The sequence below is a fragment of the Somniosus microcephalus genome, chromosome 16 (assembly GCF_052327205.1).
Source record: "Somniosus microcephalus isolate GS21.2 chromosome 16, FLI_Smic_1.0, whole genome shotgun sequence".
Taxonomy (NCBI): domain Eukaryota; kingdom Metazoa; phylum Chordata; class Chondrichthyes; order Squaliformes; family Somniosidae; genus Somniosus; species Somniosus microcephalus.
The window spans coordinates 47,458,913-47,478,259 of NC_141002.1; the positions used below are offsets into that span (position 1 = coordinate 47,458,913).

The 19,347-nt window shown below is 44.0% G+C and overlaps 1 protein-coding gene across 6 annotated transcripts in view; it reads right to left on the minus strand.

Annotated features, from left to right (window-relative positions):
- mkrn1 (makorin, ring finger protein, 1) overlaps positions 1-19,347 on the minus strand; it is a 106,165-nt gene that overhangs the window by 74,870 nt on the left and 11,948 nt on the right. For 5 of the 6 annotated variants that reach the window (XM_086008931.1, XM_086008932.1, XM_086008927.1 and 2 more), the window contains one exon: positions 8,337-8,465. In XM_086008931.1, coding sequence (XP_085865057.1) covers positions 8,337-8,465 — 129 coding nt within the window. Of the gene's footprint in view, positions 1-8,336; positions 8,515-19,347 lie in introns of all 6 variants that reach the window. The other variant, XM_086008928.1, reaches the window with a different exon arrangement.

The window sequence follows — 19,347 nt, forward strand, 5'->3', positions numbered from 1 at the left end:
AGCAGATGGAATCCCTGCCGAGGCACTAAAGCATGGCTGAGAAGCACTACTGCCGTGAATTCATGAACTCATTTCTCTTATCTGGAAGGAGGAGAGCATGCCAGGGGATCTCAGACGCCGTAATTGTGACCATCTTCAAGAAAGGTGACAAGTCCAATTGCAGTAATTACAGAGGAGTTTCCCTGCTATCTGCCACAGGGAAAGTCATTGCAAGAATCCTCCTCAATCGCCTTCTCCCAGTGGCTGAAGAGCTCCTCCCAGAGTCGCAATGCGGATTCCGCCCACTAAGGGGCACAATGGACATGATCTTCACCGCACGTCAATTACAAGAGAAATGCAGGGAACAGCACCAACCACTGTACATGGCCTTCTTTGATCTCACAAAGGCCTTCGACACTGTCAACCGGGAGGGATTATGGAGTGTCCTCCTCAAATTCGGCTGCCCTCAAAGTTTGTCACTATCCTCCGCCTGCTTCACGACGACATGCAAGCAGTGATCCTGACCAACGGTTCCACCACAGACCCAATTCACGTACGAACCGGGGTCAAGCAAAGCTGTGTCATCGCACCAACGCTCTTCTCAATCTTCCTTGCTGCAATGCTCCATCTCACCCTCAGTAAGCTCCCCACTGGAGTGGAGCTAATTTACAGAACAAACGGGAAACTGTTCAACCTCAGTCGCCTCCAGTCCCAATCCAAGGTCGTCCCATCCTCTGTCGTCGAATTACAGTATGCAGACGATGCTTGCGTCTGCGCTCACTCGGAGGTCGAACTCCAAACCATCGTAAATACCTTCACCAAAGCATACGAGAGCATGGGCCTTACACTAAACATCCGTAAGACAAAGGTCCTCTACCAACCTGCCCCCGCCACAGTGCTGCCCCCCGATTATCAAAATCCATGACAAGGCCTTGGACAACGTGGACCACTTTCCATACCTCGGGAGCCTGTCAACAAGGGCAGACGTCGACGAAGTCCAACACCGCCTCCAGTGTGCCAGTGCAGCCTTCGGTTGCCTGAGGAAGAGAGTGTTTGAAGACCAGGGCCTCAAACCCGGCATTAAGCTCATGGTCTACAGGGCAGCAGTGATACCTGCCCTGCTGTATGCCACAGAGACATGGACCATGTACAGCAGGCACCTCAAAGCACTGGAGAGGTACCACCAACGCTGCCTCCGCAAGATCCTGCAAATCCATTGGCAGGATAGACGCACCAACGTCAGTGTTCTTGCTCAGGCCAACATCGAAGCTCTGACCACGCTCAATCAGCTCTGATGGACGGGTCACATTGTCCGCATGCCCGATACGAGACTCCCAAAACAAGCGCTCTACTCGGAGCTCTGGCACGGCAAGAGAGCCCCAGGTGGGAAGAGGAAACGCTTCAAGGACACCCTCAAAGCCTCCTTGAAAAAGTGCAACATCCCCACTGACACCTGGGAATCCCTGGCCCAAGACCGCACAAAGTGGAGAAGCATCCGGGAAGGCGCCAAACACCTCGAGTCTCTTCGCCGGGAGCAAGCAGAAGCCAAGTGCAAGCAGCGCATGTCAACCCAAGCACCCCACCCACCCGCCCCTTCAACCACCGTCTGCCCCACCTGTGACAGAGACTGTAGGTCCCGCATTGGACTAATCAGCCACCTGCGAGCTCATTTTTAATGTGGAAGCAAGTCTTCCTCGGTTCCGAGGGACTGCCTAAGAAGAAGAAGATCCCAGTCTATAATAGGATAGTTGAACTATTTAGTGGCTCAAAGAACACTCGTGCACAATGGCCTCAAAAACATTCAGAAATAATGCCGGTCAACAACTGGAAAGGAAATAAAATGTAAAACTTAAGCGGTTAAAAGAGGGGATGTACACAATAGTGACAAGGGCACCAGTTAAGATATGTAGGGTATATGAGGCAATAGGTCAGGTTGGGGAATCCATCATGGCAGCCCCTAAAATGGAAAACTACCTTGGTGTCCAAAGGCTTTCGCACATCTTTTTAAAGGGATGATACTAGTTCATTTTTTGTGAATGGGAATTCAAGAGCTACTGAGATGCACTGTGCATGTTTGAGAGTGTCCATTTATTTTTATGATTGGTTGCTTTTCAGTGATTGTGAAACTTAAACCATTAAGTCTGTTATGCGCACTACAGACACTCTGGACATTTTGCCAAAATCAATGGATATGGACACAAAACTATTCTATGGATAGGCTATACGCAAGTGAAACTGAATAGCACTTAGATTGCCCATGATCAATTATGTTGCAGCCAAAGATTCTCTTCGATATTCATATAATTAATACAAATTCTATATAGCATCTATACCATGGTCTGCATTACTTACCCCGTGAGAAAAGCTATCTAGAATATTTTCACAAAACTATTTTTATTCTATACGTGGCGTAACACAAATGCTCAATGCTTGTAAGAATTGTACAGTTTTTAAAACTCATTATTTCTTCTATTTGTTGGCATGATGTAAAATTCTACACCATTTTCATTCATGGCAAGTCAAGTCTATCTCATTTGTTAAGTTTATTATTTGTACTCGAGCACAGTAAACTCTCGTTTAAACGGCACCTAATCAACCGGAATTATTTAAGAACCGGCAAAATAGATAACCGGTAATCTTGCCAAATCCATCCATTTTTCGTTTTTCCGAGTCAGAGTTTCCCGCGGTGGCCGAGTTAGTCACTGGTTTTTATTTTGTGTGTGTTAAAAATTGCCTACCACTCGGTTATCCGGAATTTTTAATCAACTGGCACCATCCTGGCCCCATCGGTGCCGGATACGAAAGAGTTTACTGTACATACAGAGCACGTCACAAAGATGCTGAATGTACTACATTTCAAATGGTCAACCCAAGGATCATAGGACATTCAACTTTAAAAAGTAATTCTGTCTTATGTGGTCAGATTCACCCAATGACAGAGTTTATTTAAGGAGTCCTCCACACACATCAATTATTTATAATGCACGATCAAGTAACAAGAACATTGTCAAAGATTTAATTGTCCTCCCAAACACGGAGGTTAGCAGACAATCTATTTCAATTTCTCGACCAATGAACCAGGGCTGTAAATTCTGCCAATGTGTCAGTTACTGGAAAATTGTAAAAAAATGACCCAGGACTCCAGATACTCAAACTACATTAAGAATCGCAGCTAAGAACATTAAAAGAGAGCCAGGATAAGAAAAGGTCATGCAACTCACTGATTATAATTCCTTTCGTACATTAAGACTCCAAATATAGCTTTGAATTGTATATTGAATATAGGGTTGCGAAGGGGTGGAAAGTTTCTGGGAAATTTCCGGAAATTTTCCACGGAAAGTTTAGCTTGGGAGTTTTGCCCAAAAAAGCACATGCTAGCATTATATTGTTTTTTTTTAGTATTTCTTTCATTTCCTCCCCCCCCCCCCACAGGTCCTCTCTTAAAAATTAACAGAAATGGAATCTTAATTATTAAGGAATTTCTTAATCAATATATGTTTATTTTCTTACTTGGCTTGTTTTAAAAATTACAAGTTGTGTGTGTGACTGTGAACAAATATGTCCTGATTGGTTGGGTGAGTGGATGAGCAATTAGCTCCCTCTATTGGTGATGTAGCGTCGTGCGTGCACAGGTCATACTTCCATCACATGGAACATCGGGAAAAATGTACTCACCCTGTTGCAATCGTGCTGATCGACCGCAGTTTGACAGAGACGAATGCCCTTTATTTCTCTGCATAGAACAATGCCACATTTACCGTCGGATGTGTGGAAGCATTTTACCCCAGGCATTAAAGATGGAAAGACTGTGTACATGTGCAAACACTATACAAAGCCATATGTAAAGAATGCCACAAAGATGCAGCAGCATTTATCCAAATGCAACAACTTCACTCAAAGCTCACAGCAGTCAGCCCAGAGTTCCTCTGCTTCCATTCAAGAAGATGATGGTTCACATTCAGCATCAGGCTCCTTATCAGCAGCAGCTCCTGGACCACTTGGAAGGTTCTTTGATACAACGGATAACCATAGCCAGAAGAATGCAGGTGAGTGCCTTGCTCAAGCTGTATATGCGACATGCTCACCGCCAATGTGTATTGGAAGAGATTTTTCAATGTTATTCGCCCTGCATACTGTCCTCCCACCAGACATGCTTTGTCTACTTATTTGCTGGAGGCTGAGTATAACAGAGTCCAAGGAAAGCTCAAAGAAACGATAGAGATGGCAGACTGTGTTGCAGTTATCTCAGATGGGTGGTCAAATGTACGAGGGGAGGGCATCATAAACTACATCGTCTCCTCTCCCAGTATTCTTCAAGAGCACAGACACGAAGGACAACAGACACACAGGCACATACATTGCTGATGAGCTGAAAGCGGTCATCAACGATCTTGGATCACAAAAGGTCTTTGCAGTAGTTACTGACAATGCTGCGAATATGAAGGCTGCTTGGGCTCAAGTGGAGGAGGCCTACCCTCATATTACGCCTATTGGGTGCGCAGCTCATGGGCTCAACCTGCTCCTCAAGGACATCATGGGTTTGAGAACCATGGAAGCACTGTACAAGAGAGCCAAGCAAGTTAAGTATGTCAGGGGAAAACAGGTAGTTGCAGCAACCTACAAGTCCAAGCAAACGACAAAGAACAAGAACACCACACTGAAGCTGCCCAGCAACACTAGATGGGGTGGCGTTGTCATAATGTACAACAGCCTTCTGGAGGGTAAGGAGTCGCTGCAAGAAATGGCAATATCCCAATCTGGGGATATGGAAACCACCATCAAGAAAATACTGCTGGATGATGTGTTTTGGGAGAGAGTGGTTAGCAGCCTTAAACTACTCTCACCAGTAGCATCTGCAATTGCTCAAATTGAAGGAGATGACGCTGTCTTGTCAGATGTTCAGGCTTTTTGCTGATTTAAAAGAACAAATCAGCATTGCCCTACCCACATCCCTGCTGCTCAAAGCAGAGGAGAAGGCAATTGTTCAATTCATAGACAAGTCAAGAATTTGTCAAGCCAATTCATGCTGCAGCATACATGCTGGACCCAAAGCATGTTGGGAGACCAATACTTTCTGGCGAACAGATCAACAGCGCTTACAGTGTGATTTCTACCCTCTCACGCCACCTCAATCTGGACGTGGGCAAAGTTCTGAGAAGTCTGGCAAAGTTCTCTACCAACCAAGGTCTTTGGAATGGGGACGGGATATGGGAATCATGCAAGCATATCAGTGCACATACCTGGTGGAAGGGACTTTATGCATCTGAGGCCCTGTCACCCATTGCATCAGTGATACTCCAAATCCCACCTTCATCAGCGGCCTCTGAACGAAACCGGTCACTTTTTGGGAATACGCATACAAAGGTGCGCAACAGGCTGACTGGCAAGAGAGTGGAGAAACTGGGGGCTATCCGGGCGAACCTATAACTTATTGAGCCAGATACAGAAGTGTCCACCACACAGCTAGACAGTGACAGAGGAGGAAATGGACACATCTGAGCCAGAGTCAGAGAATCAGGAGGAGCAATGAGTAGAAGACTCATGAGTAGAAGACTCAAAAGGGACAAAATAAGGACAAATTACAGGCTAAATAAGCGGACGCTCTTTTTATTTTATTTTAGACGGGTCTTTTTTGTGGGGGTTCAATAAAGTTCAAAATTATAACCTAAATAAAGTTTTGAAAGCCTGTTTTTATTTGTATGGAACAGTATGTCTATTTTGATGACAAAGATAATATAAGGGTCAGAGACAAAAACCATCAGTGTGCAAAAAAACCTCAAAATTCCCAAAAATTCCCATGGAAAGTTTCCTCTTAAAAATTACCGGAATTTTGCAACCCTAGTTGAATAATCACAATGTTGGAGTCTATTATCCGGCTTAACAGATAATTCCAAACATTCTACAAAATGTTCTCGGTTAAGAACATATCGTGACAAAGAGTGGTCACATTTCAAATATAAGTCTACATATACTCTACAAGCATTTGTATCCATTTATTTATGAAATGTAGTCGGTCACTTTAAACTGTGATTACGGCAAGCTGTCTCTGGTGTCTTTTTTTTACATGGTGGAGAGGATACACATTATTCTATGGTATGTAAAATGTCACTTCAAACGGTATTATTTCCTATACAAATACATTTTCACGGCAAAGCAAACAGAAACCACTGAGCACAGATTGCATGCTTCGCCTTGAAATCTATGAATTTAAGGTAAGTGCCTGACAACGAAAACAGACTGCTATCTCACATTAGAGATCTATTGCTTTATTTTGATATAAACTTGATTCTGCTATAGAAGATGCCCTTGGTTATCTTGTATTTTGAATTTGAATGGTTTTAAGAGGTATATCCTACGCAGTTGTCCTGTCAACTCAATTCTTCTAGGTTCATCAAGAGAGACAAATACCTAAAGACTCCATTGTTGTTAAGGTGAAACATCACAAAGGTTTAGGAGTGTCAGTAATTTTGTGGTTTTGGAATAACCAAGGAGATGCAAGTTAAACATTCTATAATCAAGTGAAATCTGCTGTATTGATTTTCCACTAGTCTAATTGTTATTTATAATAAATCTGATTTATAGATTATACCTAAAATCATAGTCGGATGCAGTGTTTATTATCTGAAGACTACGAGAACATTAGGGTGCTCAAGTCAATTCAACAAGCTATTACAATAAAAAGGTTGCTGTTCAATTTCTAGGCAATGCTACATTACTCGTCATTATTTGCACAATGTTATCAGTAGTAGGCAAAATGCTAGAATCTATTATTAGGGACGTGGTAACAGGGCACTTAGAAAATCATAATATGATTAGGCAGAGTCAACATGATTTTATGAAAGGGAAATAGTGTTTGACAAATCTGTTAGAGTTTTTTGAAGATGTAACTCGTAGGATGGATAAGGGGGATCCAGTTGATGTGATGTATTTGGATTTTCAAAAAGCATTCGATAAGGTGCTACACAAGAGGTTATTACAGAAAATTAGGACTCATGGTATTGGAGGTAATATATTAGCATGGATTGAGGATTGGTTAATAGACAGAAAACAGTAGGAATAAACGGGACTTTTTAGGGTTGGCAGGCTGTGACTAGCGGGGTACCGCAAGGATCAGTGCTTGGGCCTCAGCTATTTACAATCTATATTAATGACTTAGATGAATGGTCTGAATATAACGTATCCAAGTTTGCTGCTGATACACGGTTAGGTGGGAAAGTAAGTTGTGAGGAGAACGCAAAGAGATATAGACAGGTTGACTAAGTGGACAAGAACATGGCAAATGGAAGTGTGAAGTTATCCACTTTGGTAGGAAAAACAAAAAAGCAGAATATTTTTTGAATGGTGAAAGACTGGGAAATGTTTGCACTCGGAGACCTGGGTGTCCTTGTACATGAATTACAGAAAGTTAACATGCAGGTAACAGCAAGCAATTAGGAAAGCAAATGGTATGTTAAGCCAAGAGTAAAGAATTCTTACTACAATTATACAGGTCATTGGTGAGGCCACACCTGGAGTACTGTGTCAGTTCTGATCTCTTTACCTAAGGAAAGACATACTTGCCTTAGAGGGAGTGCAGCGAAGGTTCAACAGACTGGTTCCTGGAATGAGGGGATTGCCCTATGAGGAGAGATTGAGTAGACTAGGTCTATATTCCTTAGAGTTTAGAAGAATGAGAGGTGATATAATGAAACATATAAAATTCTTAAAGGGCTCGACAGGGTTAATGCTGGGAAAATGTTTCCCCTGGCTGGGGAATCTAGAACACGTGGTCACAGTCACAGAATAAGGGGTAGACCATTTAGGACTGAGATGAGAAATTTCTTCACTCAAAGGGTTGTGAATCTTTGGAATTCGCTACCCCAGAGAGCTGTGGATGCTCAGTCGTTGAGTATATTCAAGACAGAGGTCGATAAATTTTTGGGAACGAAGGGAATTAAGGGATATGGGGATAGTGCAGGAAGGTGTAATTGAGGTAAAAGATCAGCCATGATCTTGTTTAATGGCGGAGCAGGTATGAAGGGCCAAATGGCCTACTCCTGCTCCTATTTCTTATATTCTTAAATAAAGATGCAATCTAGTTAGTAGGGAGAAAGGGCTCGCTTATGAAAGTGGTCTTTGTCACTGAGCACTAGAGAAATATTTAAGTAAATGCTAAAAATATAAGACATCATGTTTTGATAAGAACAGGAGCACATAATCCTGTACCATTCTATAGCATTGTATGCTGGAGCGCCACATTTCATCACTGTGCTATCAATTGGCAGAACGCTTTCACCTTTAAGAATTTCTGAAATAAACTTTTAATATCGCTCAAGGCTACATAAGGATCAACATTGCCACGGTAAGGTGGTCCTTACCTGCAGCGGTCTCCATAGGTACAGCAACCTTTCTGGAAGAATTTGCAAATCAGTGAAGGCTTGCTGGTTGTAAGGTCGTGGGAATAGCGGCAGTTGTTTCCTTCTTTGCAAACTCCATGCATGAAATACCTACAAGTAGAGTTTTACAGTTGGTATTAGCCTATTCATCCCTTGATATCTGCAATACAATATTAAAAATTCTCATTTACTTCAGTGAATTAAACTTTGTATTTTCTTATCTCCCTGCAAATTTTAGACTCCGCATTGGTTATCATTTGTTACAATGGTACCATTGAAAGTGGAAAAGTTGTACTTTCTGTTTGCGATATATAATGTGATGATACAAATAAATATCAAAGTGGCTCTATCATAAATATTTGACAGTATGGGGCCCTCTTACATTCTATGGCAAGCCTTCAAAGTTAAACGATCTCCATGTAAAGTTCAAAATGTCACGATACTTTAAGAAGCCTGAAAAAACTAATAGTACTTTTTAATGGTTTAAGCTAAAATGCAAATTTTATGAATGCTTCCAACTTTAAACTTTGTAAACATTGAACCTCTCCTTAAACAAGTGTTGTTGAATTACCAAGGCTTTCTTACATTCCAAAAACAAATCAGTAGTGAAAGGAAGATTCTTAATTGAGTGGAGGAAAAATAAGATCTAGAATTGCAAATACACAGGTCTTTAAAGGTGGGGATACAGATAGAAAAGGAAGCTAAAAAGGCAAATGCAATTCGGGGTTTTATACATAGGGGTATTCAATATAAAAGCAGACGAGTAATGCTGAGTTTATACAATACATTGGTTGTGCCACAATTGTAGAATGGTTTCCAGTTCTAGGCACTCCATTATAAGAAGGATACAGGAAACTCTCTGATATCCAGCACTGACGGGACCGAGCTGGTGCCGTACCATCAAAAGTGCCGGACATACCAGCGTTAGTGTTGAGAGATACGGAACTGAAAAGCTCCGTGTGAATCAACAAACCCTGTCAAAACAGTCGGCTGCAGCTGCAAGCGTCTCTAGCTGAAGCTGTTGCTATAGCTACAGACCTTGCAGTGCCTGACTTTGGGGGGGGGGGGGAAGCAACGAGAATTAAAAAAACGGCTCCCGATTTTTGCCGTTAGATCGAGTATTCCGGACATATAACCTCCAGATAAACCAAAGTCTCCTGTATTAGAGTCATGGAGTGGATAAGATTTACTAGAATTACACTATGAAAGCAGCATTATAATTCTGAAGGGTCAAAGTGGGGCTTTTTCCACTGAAAGAGAGGTGGTTAAGTGGCAGAGATTTTTTAAAATATGATGGTTTCAAGAAGCCAAAACTAATTAGTGAATCATTAACAAGGTGCACAAACGAATGATTAGCAATGGAAAAACAAAAGAAAGTTAGAAGAATTTCTTTTCATACAGAAGGTTATTAAAACATGAAATGTTTTAAAACAAGTGGCTATTAAAGCAAAAACAGCATAATTTAAAAAGGGATTTGGTAAGTATTTGAAAAAGGATGTAAAAAAAAATTCAGGGAAGGAGCTGGGAAATAGGATTAGAGCTAATCCTGAACAGGCCTGATGGGCAAAAATACAACATTCTGTGTTGCAATTCCTATGATTCTACAATAATTCAGCATTAAATAGTTAGAGCACGTACACAATATAATAAATAGGCACAAAAACAGAACATGCATACAAAATAATAGACACGAATAGAAAACTATGGTTCATCTCTGGGGAAAAAAAATGTCTTCCATATTTCAGCTCCAATCCTCCCTGATCAGGTTCCGTAATTCCTCAGCAACATCTATTGTCAAGATCCACGAGCCACCAAATACTGATGCATTGGACAGTCAAATCATGTTACTTTAACCTTGCAGACATCACTGGTTGGGTTATCTTCAGATTGTGTACAGTTCTGGGCATATTATCTACAAACGGACTGACAAAAACCTGAGTAACTAAAGATAAACTACATTAGGTAAAAATAATGAGTCCTCCGTATTACATTACTTTTCTTAAAAAAGACAAATGCTATTGGGAAAGATACAGCCCTCAAAATGGCTTCTGCAACTGCATGCTGAGAAATTACCTATTCTTTCAGTGGTGCTTCAAGCCGATCAGAAAAAAGTGAGCCAAAACAATACTGTTAATAACTAACAAACTAAATGTCTAGAAAGACAATCAAATAATTAAAAGTGCATCACTCAGCTAGTATGATTAGCATAGCTACAGCAGAGACAGCATTTGTTGGACAGCCCAGTTGGTCATCGATATGCCTTTGTATAGGTGCTCATTATTGAAGTACAGTAGTGTGCACCAGTCTCAGACAGATTTCTCAAAAGGAGAGACTGATTTCAAAAGGGTTTTACAGCGTAAGGATTGGACACAATTGGTATACATCAGTTCTAGTTTTAATCTAGTCACAATAGATGGAGAGGCAAAACGCAACTCTGTGGGTAGTTCCAAGAAAAATTGTAGCCAGTAGGGATCGGCAACTTGTCCCTTTGGAGAAGTGTTTTAGCTATTGCTTGTAGGTTCTTCAAAAGGAAGACCTTCAAAAAGGAACTGGTTTGTATGTTTAACCATTTCATGAACTGGTTCAAAAAAGTGCTGTATTATACAAACAGACTGCTGCTGCTCATTTCTGTGGTTATGATCCTTCAGTCTATTACAAAAATGTCCATCACAGATATTGAATTGCCCTCTGAAGTGACATGGGTGCAGAGTGAAAATCTTGTGTGTAATCCAGAGATAATAACCAGGTTTATTGTTAGCCCTGACTGAGCAAGCTATCACAGATTATTTGGCGCAGAGGTCTCGCAGGCTCGTCTTTGGGAGCCGACTCTTATGTTGGGCACTAGAAATAGCATCTGCAGAAACCCAAATTCTAACAAGGACATTGGTGCATTGTAGAAGATTCAGAGAGCAGCAACAAGGATGGTTCCAGGAATTATAGCTAAGCTTTGAGAACAGACTCAGAATTAAACTTGGTTTCAATGGGAAAATATTTTGAGGCAGAGAAAAAGGGCAGATTTCAGTTATACACAATGGGAGGTATACATTTTCAAATGATCCCACTTGAGCATTGAAAACACCCAATTACAGACTGTCTTTCCAAACATGAGTTCTATTTTAAGAGGTATAACAGTAGGGTTAAGTATTAGTAATTGTAGGTCTGTCAGTGGTGGTTGTGGCAGGAGAAACTTCAGGTGATGAATAAAGAATATCTTCCCTTCTTAGGCAGTCCCTCGGAACCGAGGATGACTTGCTTCCACATTAAAAATGAGTTCTCAGGAGACCTACAGTCTCTGTCACAGGTGGGGCAGACGGTGGGTGGGTGGGGTGCTTGGGTTGACGTGCGCTCCTTACGCTGCCTGCGCTTGGCTTCCGCTTGCTCATGGCGAAGAGACTCGAGGTGTTCGGCACCTTCCCGGATGCTGCTCCTCCACTTTGTACGGTCTTGGGCCAGGGATTCCCAGGTGTCGGTGGGGATGTTACACTTTTTCAAGGAGGCTTTGAGGGTGTCCTTGAAGCATTTCCTCTGCCCACCTGGGGCTCTCTCGCCATGTCAGATCTCTGAGTAGAGCGCTTGTTTTGGAAGTCTCGTATCGGGCATGCGGACAATGTGACCCGTCCATTGGAGCTGATCAAGCGTTGATAGAACGGATTCTTTTACCCTCAGTCTGGTTCAGCAAACACTGAGTCGAATGCAACTGGAGAATTTAAACGATTTATTATCCACGGAGTCTTACTCTGAAATGTCGACACCGACTCCTGCAAGAGTCTGACGAACCCAACAGAGCAAGCAATTTCTCATACAGCGTGCTACATTTTTATCCCTGCTTTTGAGAGAGCATTAACACCTCATACATTCTGCACCAATCATGAGCTGTGCATGTATACATTTAATTGGATTTCCTGGTCTGGCAGTTTGAAATAAAGTCACATTTTACTGAATGGGTTACAGCTAAGTAAACATCCTGGTAATGTGTTCACGATCACCTCAACATTATGGTAATGCGTTTGCAATCACCTAATGCCTGTACAGTTTCTGCTCGCCGCCCTACATTGTTTCTAACAGCAAGGGGTAACATCATGGGTGCCAGCCTCGTTAACAATTAAAGATCAGGTATCAGGTTAGCCCTTTTTACTGCTCTGCTGCTTTTACAGCTTCTGGTTTCTTTTTCTTGAAATGATATTCTCAGCGTGGTCAAAGCTTCGATGTTGGGGATGTTGGCCTGAGCAAGAACACGGACGTTGGTGCGCCTATCCCGCCAATGGATTTGCAGGATCTTGCGTAGGCAGCGTTGGTGGTACCTCTCCAGTGCTTTGAGGTGCCTGCTGTACATGGTCCATGTCTCTGTGGCATACAGCAGGGTAGGTATCACTGCTGCCCTGTAGACCATGAGCTTAGTGCTGGGTTTGAGGTCCTGGTCATTAAACATTCTCTTCCTCAGGTAACCGAAGGCTGCACTGGCACACCGAAGGCGGTGTTGGACTTAGTTGTCGACGTCTGCCCTGGTTGACAGTAGGCTCCAGAGGTATGGAAAGTGGTCCACGTTGTCCAAGGTCTTGTCGTGGTATTTGATAATTTGGGGGGGGGGGGGGGGGGGGGGTGGCGGCAGTACTGTGTGGCGGGGGCAGGCTGGTAGAGGACCTTTGTCTTACGGATGTTTAGTGCAAGGCCCATGCTCTCGTACGCTTCGGTGAAGGTGTTGACGATGGTTTGGAGTTCGACCTCCGAGTGAGCGAAGACGCAAGCTTCGTCTGCATACTGTAATTCGACGACAGAGGATGGGACGACCTTGCATCTGGACTGGAGGCGACGGAGGTTGAACAGTTTCCCGTTTGTTCTGTAAATTAGCTCCACTCCAGTGGGGAGCTTACTGAGGGCAAGATGGAGCATTGCAGCAAGAAAGATTAAGAGCGTTGGTGCGATGACACAGCCTTGCTTGACCCCGGTTTGTAAGTGAATTGGGTCTGTGGTGGAACCGTTGGTCAGGATCACGGCTTGCTTAATATCTTACAAACACACTGGAAAACATTAAAGCAACTGGACTGAAGACAGGAAGTCCAGATGAATTTCTATTTTATACTGCAAAATGTCAGTGACAAAACTCTTGGACATCATTGTTAGATCCGTGATTCTGAGAGTATGATGTTTTTCAATAACCACACGGATGCTGTAACTTAACAATCAACAGGTATTTACTAGAGTAGGGTAGTCACAAGACTGGGGGTACAGAGGCATGCTCAAGGCTTATATACAGGTGTGGTCACTGCCGGTACTACAGTATACAGGAGCTGTAAAAGTAGTTCGCTCTTAAAGGTACATACACTACAATTCCTCCCCTTTTAGATTAGCAGTACCCATAATATTCAAACAACAATTAACACTTTAACATGTACATTAAACAACAATAGTCCATTTATAGATTCAGTCTTTGGGGCGGCTTCCTGACCCTTTCGGGATAGCACCTTTCCGGAGGTTCTTGTTTTTGGTGCGGAGGCGATTCTGGCCCCTTTTCGTCGGTTAGTTCATCGGTTTCCACTGCTACTGGTTCTGAGGTAGATGTTACCGGTATGTCGGGTTCATCCCCAGGTACTCGAGACATGGGGTTGACTCGTTCCTGTGAGCTAAGATCTGATCGACGTGGCGTCTCAATGTTCTCCCCGACATCCACTGTGTACATTAATGGCCCCTGCCTTGTGCATATCGTTCCGGGTTGCCATTTCTCTGTTCGGTAGTCACGTGCCAAGACTGATTGTCCTACATTGAAGCTCCTTGTCGGCTTCTCATTGATGTGCTGGAATTGTTTATCCTCAACATTTCTTCGCACATTTGGTCTGAGCAAACCCAGACGAGATCTCAACCTTCGGTTAAATATCATCATGGCCGGGGTCTGGTTGGTGACTGCATGTGTCGCATTTCTGTAGGCTAATAAGAAATTGTCCACCTTATGCTGTAGTGGAATTTCATCGTTGCACATGGCCTTTATTGCCTTTTTAAAGGTTTGTACGAACCTCTCAGCCAATCCATTTGTGGCTGGATGATACGGGGCGGATGTGTAATGCCTGACCCCATTCCTTCTCGAATTTCCGAAACTCTTCGGACACAAACTATGGCCCATTATCAGAGCAAATCTGCTCTGGCAAGCCGTTCCTGGCAAATATGGTCCGTAGGACTGCAATCGTTTTCTCTGTAGTGGTTGAGGACATTTTTATCACCTCAGGCCATTTCGAGTGAGCATCCACTGCTATTAAGAACATTGAGTCCATGAATGGACCAGCAAAATCAATGTGCACCCGTTGCCATGGAGAGGAGGGCCACTCCCATGGGTGTAGAGGGGCATGTGGTGGTGCATTTTGGACCTTCTGGCATCCTGAGCAGCTCTTGGTTCGGTCCTGGATTTGTTGATCGATCCCCGGCCACCACACATAAGCCCTAGCAAGGCTTTTCATTTTCACCCCTCCCAGATGACCTTCATGAAGCTCATTTAGCACTCTCTCCTTTAACTTGGGTGGAATCACCACTCGGGATCCACACATCACTGTCCCCTGGCATACTGACAGCTGTTCTCTTCTGGATGAGAATGCTGGCAACAGTGAGTCGCCATGTGTTGGCCATCCCCTCACCGTCAAATCATATACCCGAGACAGTGTCGGATCATTGCGGGTCTCCTTCTCTATATCCACGTTCGTTACTGGCAATCGTTCAATTATTGATGAATAAAATATCCCGAAAGGGTCCACTGCTGGTGCTTCCTCCACAGTAGGCAGTGGCAGGCGCGATAGCCCATCAGTGTTTCCATGCTGTTTCGTGCCTTTATATTCTATTTCATATTGATTCGCCCCTAGAAACGGGGACCATCTTTGTAACCGCTGTGCAGTCATTACTGGCACGCCCTTCTTAGGATTAAAGATGGAGACAAGTGGTTGGTGGTCAGTCAGCAAGGTGAACTTCTGCCCATGCAGAGATTGGTTGAATTTTTTTTACTCCCCATACTAGGCTGAGGGCCTCCCTGTCAATCTGAGCGTAGTTGGCTTCGGCTGAGGTTAGTGACCGAGACGCAAAGGCTACTGGCCTCTCCAACCCGTCTGGGAATTTGTGCGGCAGCACCGCTCCAATACCATAGGGTGAAGCATCACATGCCAAACGAATTGGTAGTGCTGGGTTGAAATGGGCCAACACCTCTTTTGATGTGATCAATTCTTTACACTTCTGGAAAGCTCGTCTACGTTAGTCATTCCACTTCCATGGTACCCCTGTTTGCAGTAGGGTGTTTAATGGGTGTAATACCGTGGACAAATTTGGTAAGAACTTCTGGTAGTAGTTTACCAGCCCGAGGAACGACCTCAGTTGTGACACATTTTCCGGTGCTGGAGCCTTGACTACTGCCTCAATCTTTTCAGGGGACTTATGTAACCCCTCTTCATCGATGACGTGGCCACAATACGAGATCTGCTTCTGGAAAAACTCGCACTTGTGGCGATTAGCTCGTAGCCCATATTCCTTTAATCTGGTGAGCACCTTCTCCAAGTTGGCGAGGTGATCACTGTCATTTTCGCCCGTGACCAGGATGTCATCCAAATAACACTGGGTCCCTGGAATCCCTTGCAGGACTTGATCCATTGCCCTTTGCCAAATAGCCGGAGCCGATGCTACCCCGAACACCAGCCGGTTATATTGATAGAGACCTTTATGAATGTTGATTGTGAGGTATTTTTTCAAGGTTTCTTCTACCTCCATTTGCAAGTACACCTGGGCTAGATCAATTTTGGTGAAGCGTTTACCTCCAGATAGAGAGGCGAAAATATCCTCAATTCGTGGAAGCGGATATTGTACCATGTGAAGGACTGGGTTCACTGTCACCTTAAAATCCCCACAGATGCGGACCACCTTTGGTTCCCCAGGCGTATTACTCAATGACCTCTTCATTACAGGAACGATGGGTGTAGCCCACTCGCTCCAGTCTACTTTGGACAGTACTCCTGAACGTTCCAACCCTTCCAGCTCCGCTTTGACGGCTGGTCTGATCGCATAAGGCACTGGTCTGGCCTTAAGAAACTTTGGGCTTGCATTTTCCTCTATTTTAATCGTTGCTGTTATGCCTTTTAGTGTTCAGAGTCCCTCCTGGAACACTTCTTTCGTGTCAGTTAGCATTTTTGACAGTCGTCCAGGTGTGACGTCGTCATCCTTTTTGGCCTCAACCTTCAGTGCCTGTATGGAATGCCAATCTAATTGGATCTTCCGGATCCATTCACGTCCTAGCAGTGGTGGTCCTCCATCTGGCAATACATATATATCCATTTTAGGTATTTCCTGGCCTTTATATATCACTTTCACCCTTATTTTTCCTTTGGGGTAGACTTTTTGCCCCGTGTACGTCTTCAAGACAATCTCTGTAGCTTTCAAGGGTATATGTGAAAATAGCCGCTTGTAGTCCCTTTGGTTTATGACTGTTAGGGCTGATCCTGTGTCCGATTCCATTTTCACTTGGACTCCGTCTATCTTGATTATAACCCAGATAGTCTGGTGATCCTCCATTTTGGTTACCTTATGTAGTTTCAGACAACCCAGCTCCTTGCTTCCGGAGTCCGTGTCACTTTTCTGTTCGTCTGAACTACTGTCCATCACCTTGTGCACCTTTTTGTACTTCTCCTGTGGAGATTTCTTGCTGTTGGTTTTCTTCCCAGACCTGCAGACTCTTGCTATGTGTCCTGCTTTCCCACACTGTCTGCACACTTGGTCCTTGAACCAACAATCCTTCTGGTCGTGTGTTGTTCTGCCGCAGCGATAACACTTCCCTATTCCATAGGACATTTCATTGGTGCCATATTCTTGCGGTCTCCGTTGTATCTCTGCAGCGCCCCTTGTGGCTGCTTCGTGTGATACTGCCATACTGAAAGCCTTGTCCAGCGTAAGATCCTTTTCTGATAGAAGCTGTTTCTGGGTTCCTTCACTTTGAAGCCCACACACAAACTTGTCCGTTAACGGATCTGCTAGTCCCACTCCAAACTAGCAGTGTTTTGATAGCTTGCGCAGTTCCGTTAGGTACTCAGCATTGCTTTCGTCTTTGTGTTGGTTCCTTTTATGGAACTTAAATCGTTCTGCTATCAGCAGCTGTGTGGGGTTTAAGTGGTCCTGTAGGATTTCTACTATGCTTTCGAAATTCTTATTCACAGGCTTCTCTGGGGTTATTAGGTTTCGCAGTAAGCCATAAGTCTTTGCACCCATGGAATTTAACAAAACCAGTGCTTTCCTAGCATCTGGCACTTCATTCGCCCTGCAGTACACCTCAATACGTTCCACATATGTCGCCCAATCTTCGACTTCATTGTCGAACGTAGAGATACTGCCACTCTTCGGCATCCCTGGGTGTGATTTAACTGTCAAAAATGGCATCTCCCGCACTTTCCCTTCTTCTCCGCTGGCACAAAATGGCGTCTCCCGCGCTTTCCTTTCTTCCCGCGCTCGCCCTTCTCCGCTGCAGCTTCTAAAAATGACGTCTCCCGCGCTCTCCCTTCTCCCCGCGGACATTGTTCAGCCCTTGAGCCCTGGCTGCGCTCTGCGTAGTTTTTTTTTCTGTGCGCCTTTCGGTTTTCAACCCCCGGCTGCGCCCTGTGCTCTTCACCCTCTATCTTACCCCGTCGACGCTGCTCGGCTTTTTCTCTGCCGGTCGGCTCCAGCCGCCGCTGTCCAGGAAGGTCTGCACTGTACCTGGTACCCGTCGTCAGTCTGTTGCTGATCGTCGTGGCTGGGGAACCAAGCCCGGCTCTCCACAGCCTCCCCTGCGATGTTCACTCTCTGCCGGACGACTGGGCGGTTGCTCGTGGTCGACGCCCGTGTTTCTGGCCTCAACTTTCTTCCACTGCCCTCCCGGAGCGAATCCTTGAAGGGAAATGCAGAGTTGCAGGTAGATTCGAATCGACACTCGTCGCCACTGTTAGATCCGTGATTCTGAGAGTATGATGTTTTTCAATAACCACACGGATGCTGTAACTTAACAATCAACAGGTATTTACTGGAGTAGGGTAGTCTCAAGACTGGGGGTACAGAGGCATGCTCAAGGCTTATATACAGGTGTGGTCACTGCCGGTACTACAGTATACAGGAGCTGTAAAAGTAGTTCTCTCTTAAAGGTACATACACTACAATTATGGCATTTCATGAACAAAAACATCAATTTTCTGAGCTGCAGGGAGACCAGATTGGTCAGTTCTCTCTTCCTGCTAGGCTACTCAATGGGAAATATACTGCATCTGTTTCAGAACTGCTTTACTGGAAACAATAACTAAATCTTCAAAAAGCAAAATAATGCAGATGCTGGAAATCTGAAATAAAAACAGAAAATGCTGGAAATACTCAGGTGGTCAGGCATCATCTGTGGAGAGAGAAACAGTGTTAAAGTTTCAGGTCGGTGGCTCTTCGTCAGAACTGGAAAAAGCTGGAGATGGAACAGGTTTTTAAGCAAGTGTAGGGACAGAGAGGTGGGGAGGAAAGAACAAAAGGGAAGGTCTGTGATAGGATGGAAGGCAGGAGAGATTAAGAGACAAAAGGGATGATGGTGCAAGGCAAAAGGAGATGGTAATGGGACAAGTTAAGAAACAAAAGATGGTTCTAGGTTTTAGTTTCTCTCTCCACAGATGCTGCCTGACCTGCTGAGTATTTCCAGCATTTTCTGTTTTGAACTACATCTTCCCAGTGGACGATGTTGACCTGGAAGCACCCAAAGCTGGGAAACCAAATCACATAACTCCAGTTGGCTCTAAGCCCATTCACTGGAGGACTACCAGGATTGTATATTGTTCATGAGGTCTGGAATATTTTTTGTATTTCCATTGGGGGAATCAGGGGATATATATGCAGAACTCTGCCTCAGTAGATTAAACAAATTGTCTCAAGACTATCTTAGCTTAAAAGTGATCTGTGATTGCTTTTCTCATTCCATGTTCTCCTACATTCACCAGTAACTGATCCTCCAATGTCAGCAATGTTCCCTAACCAA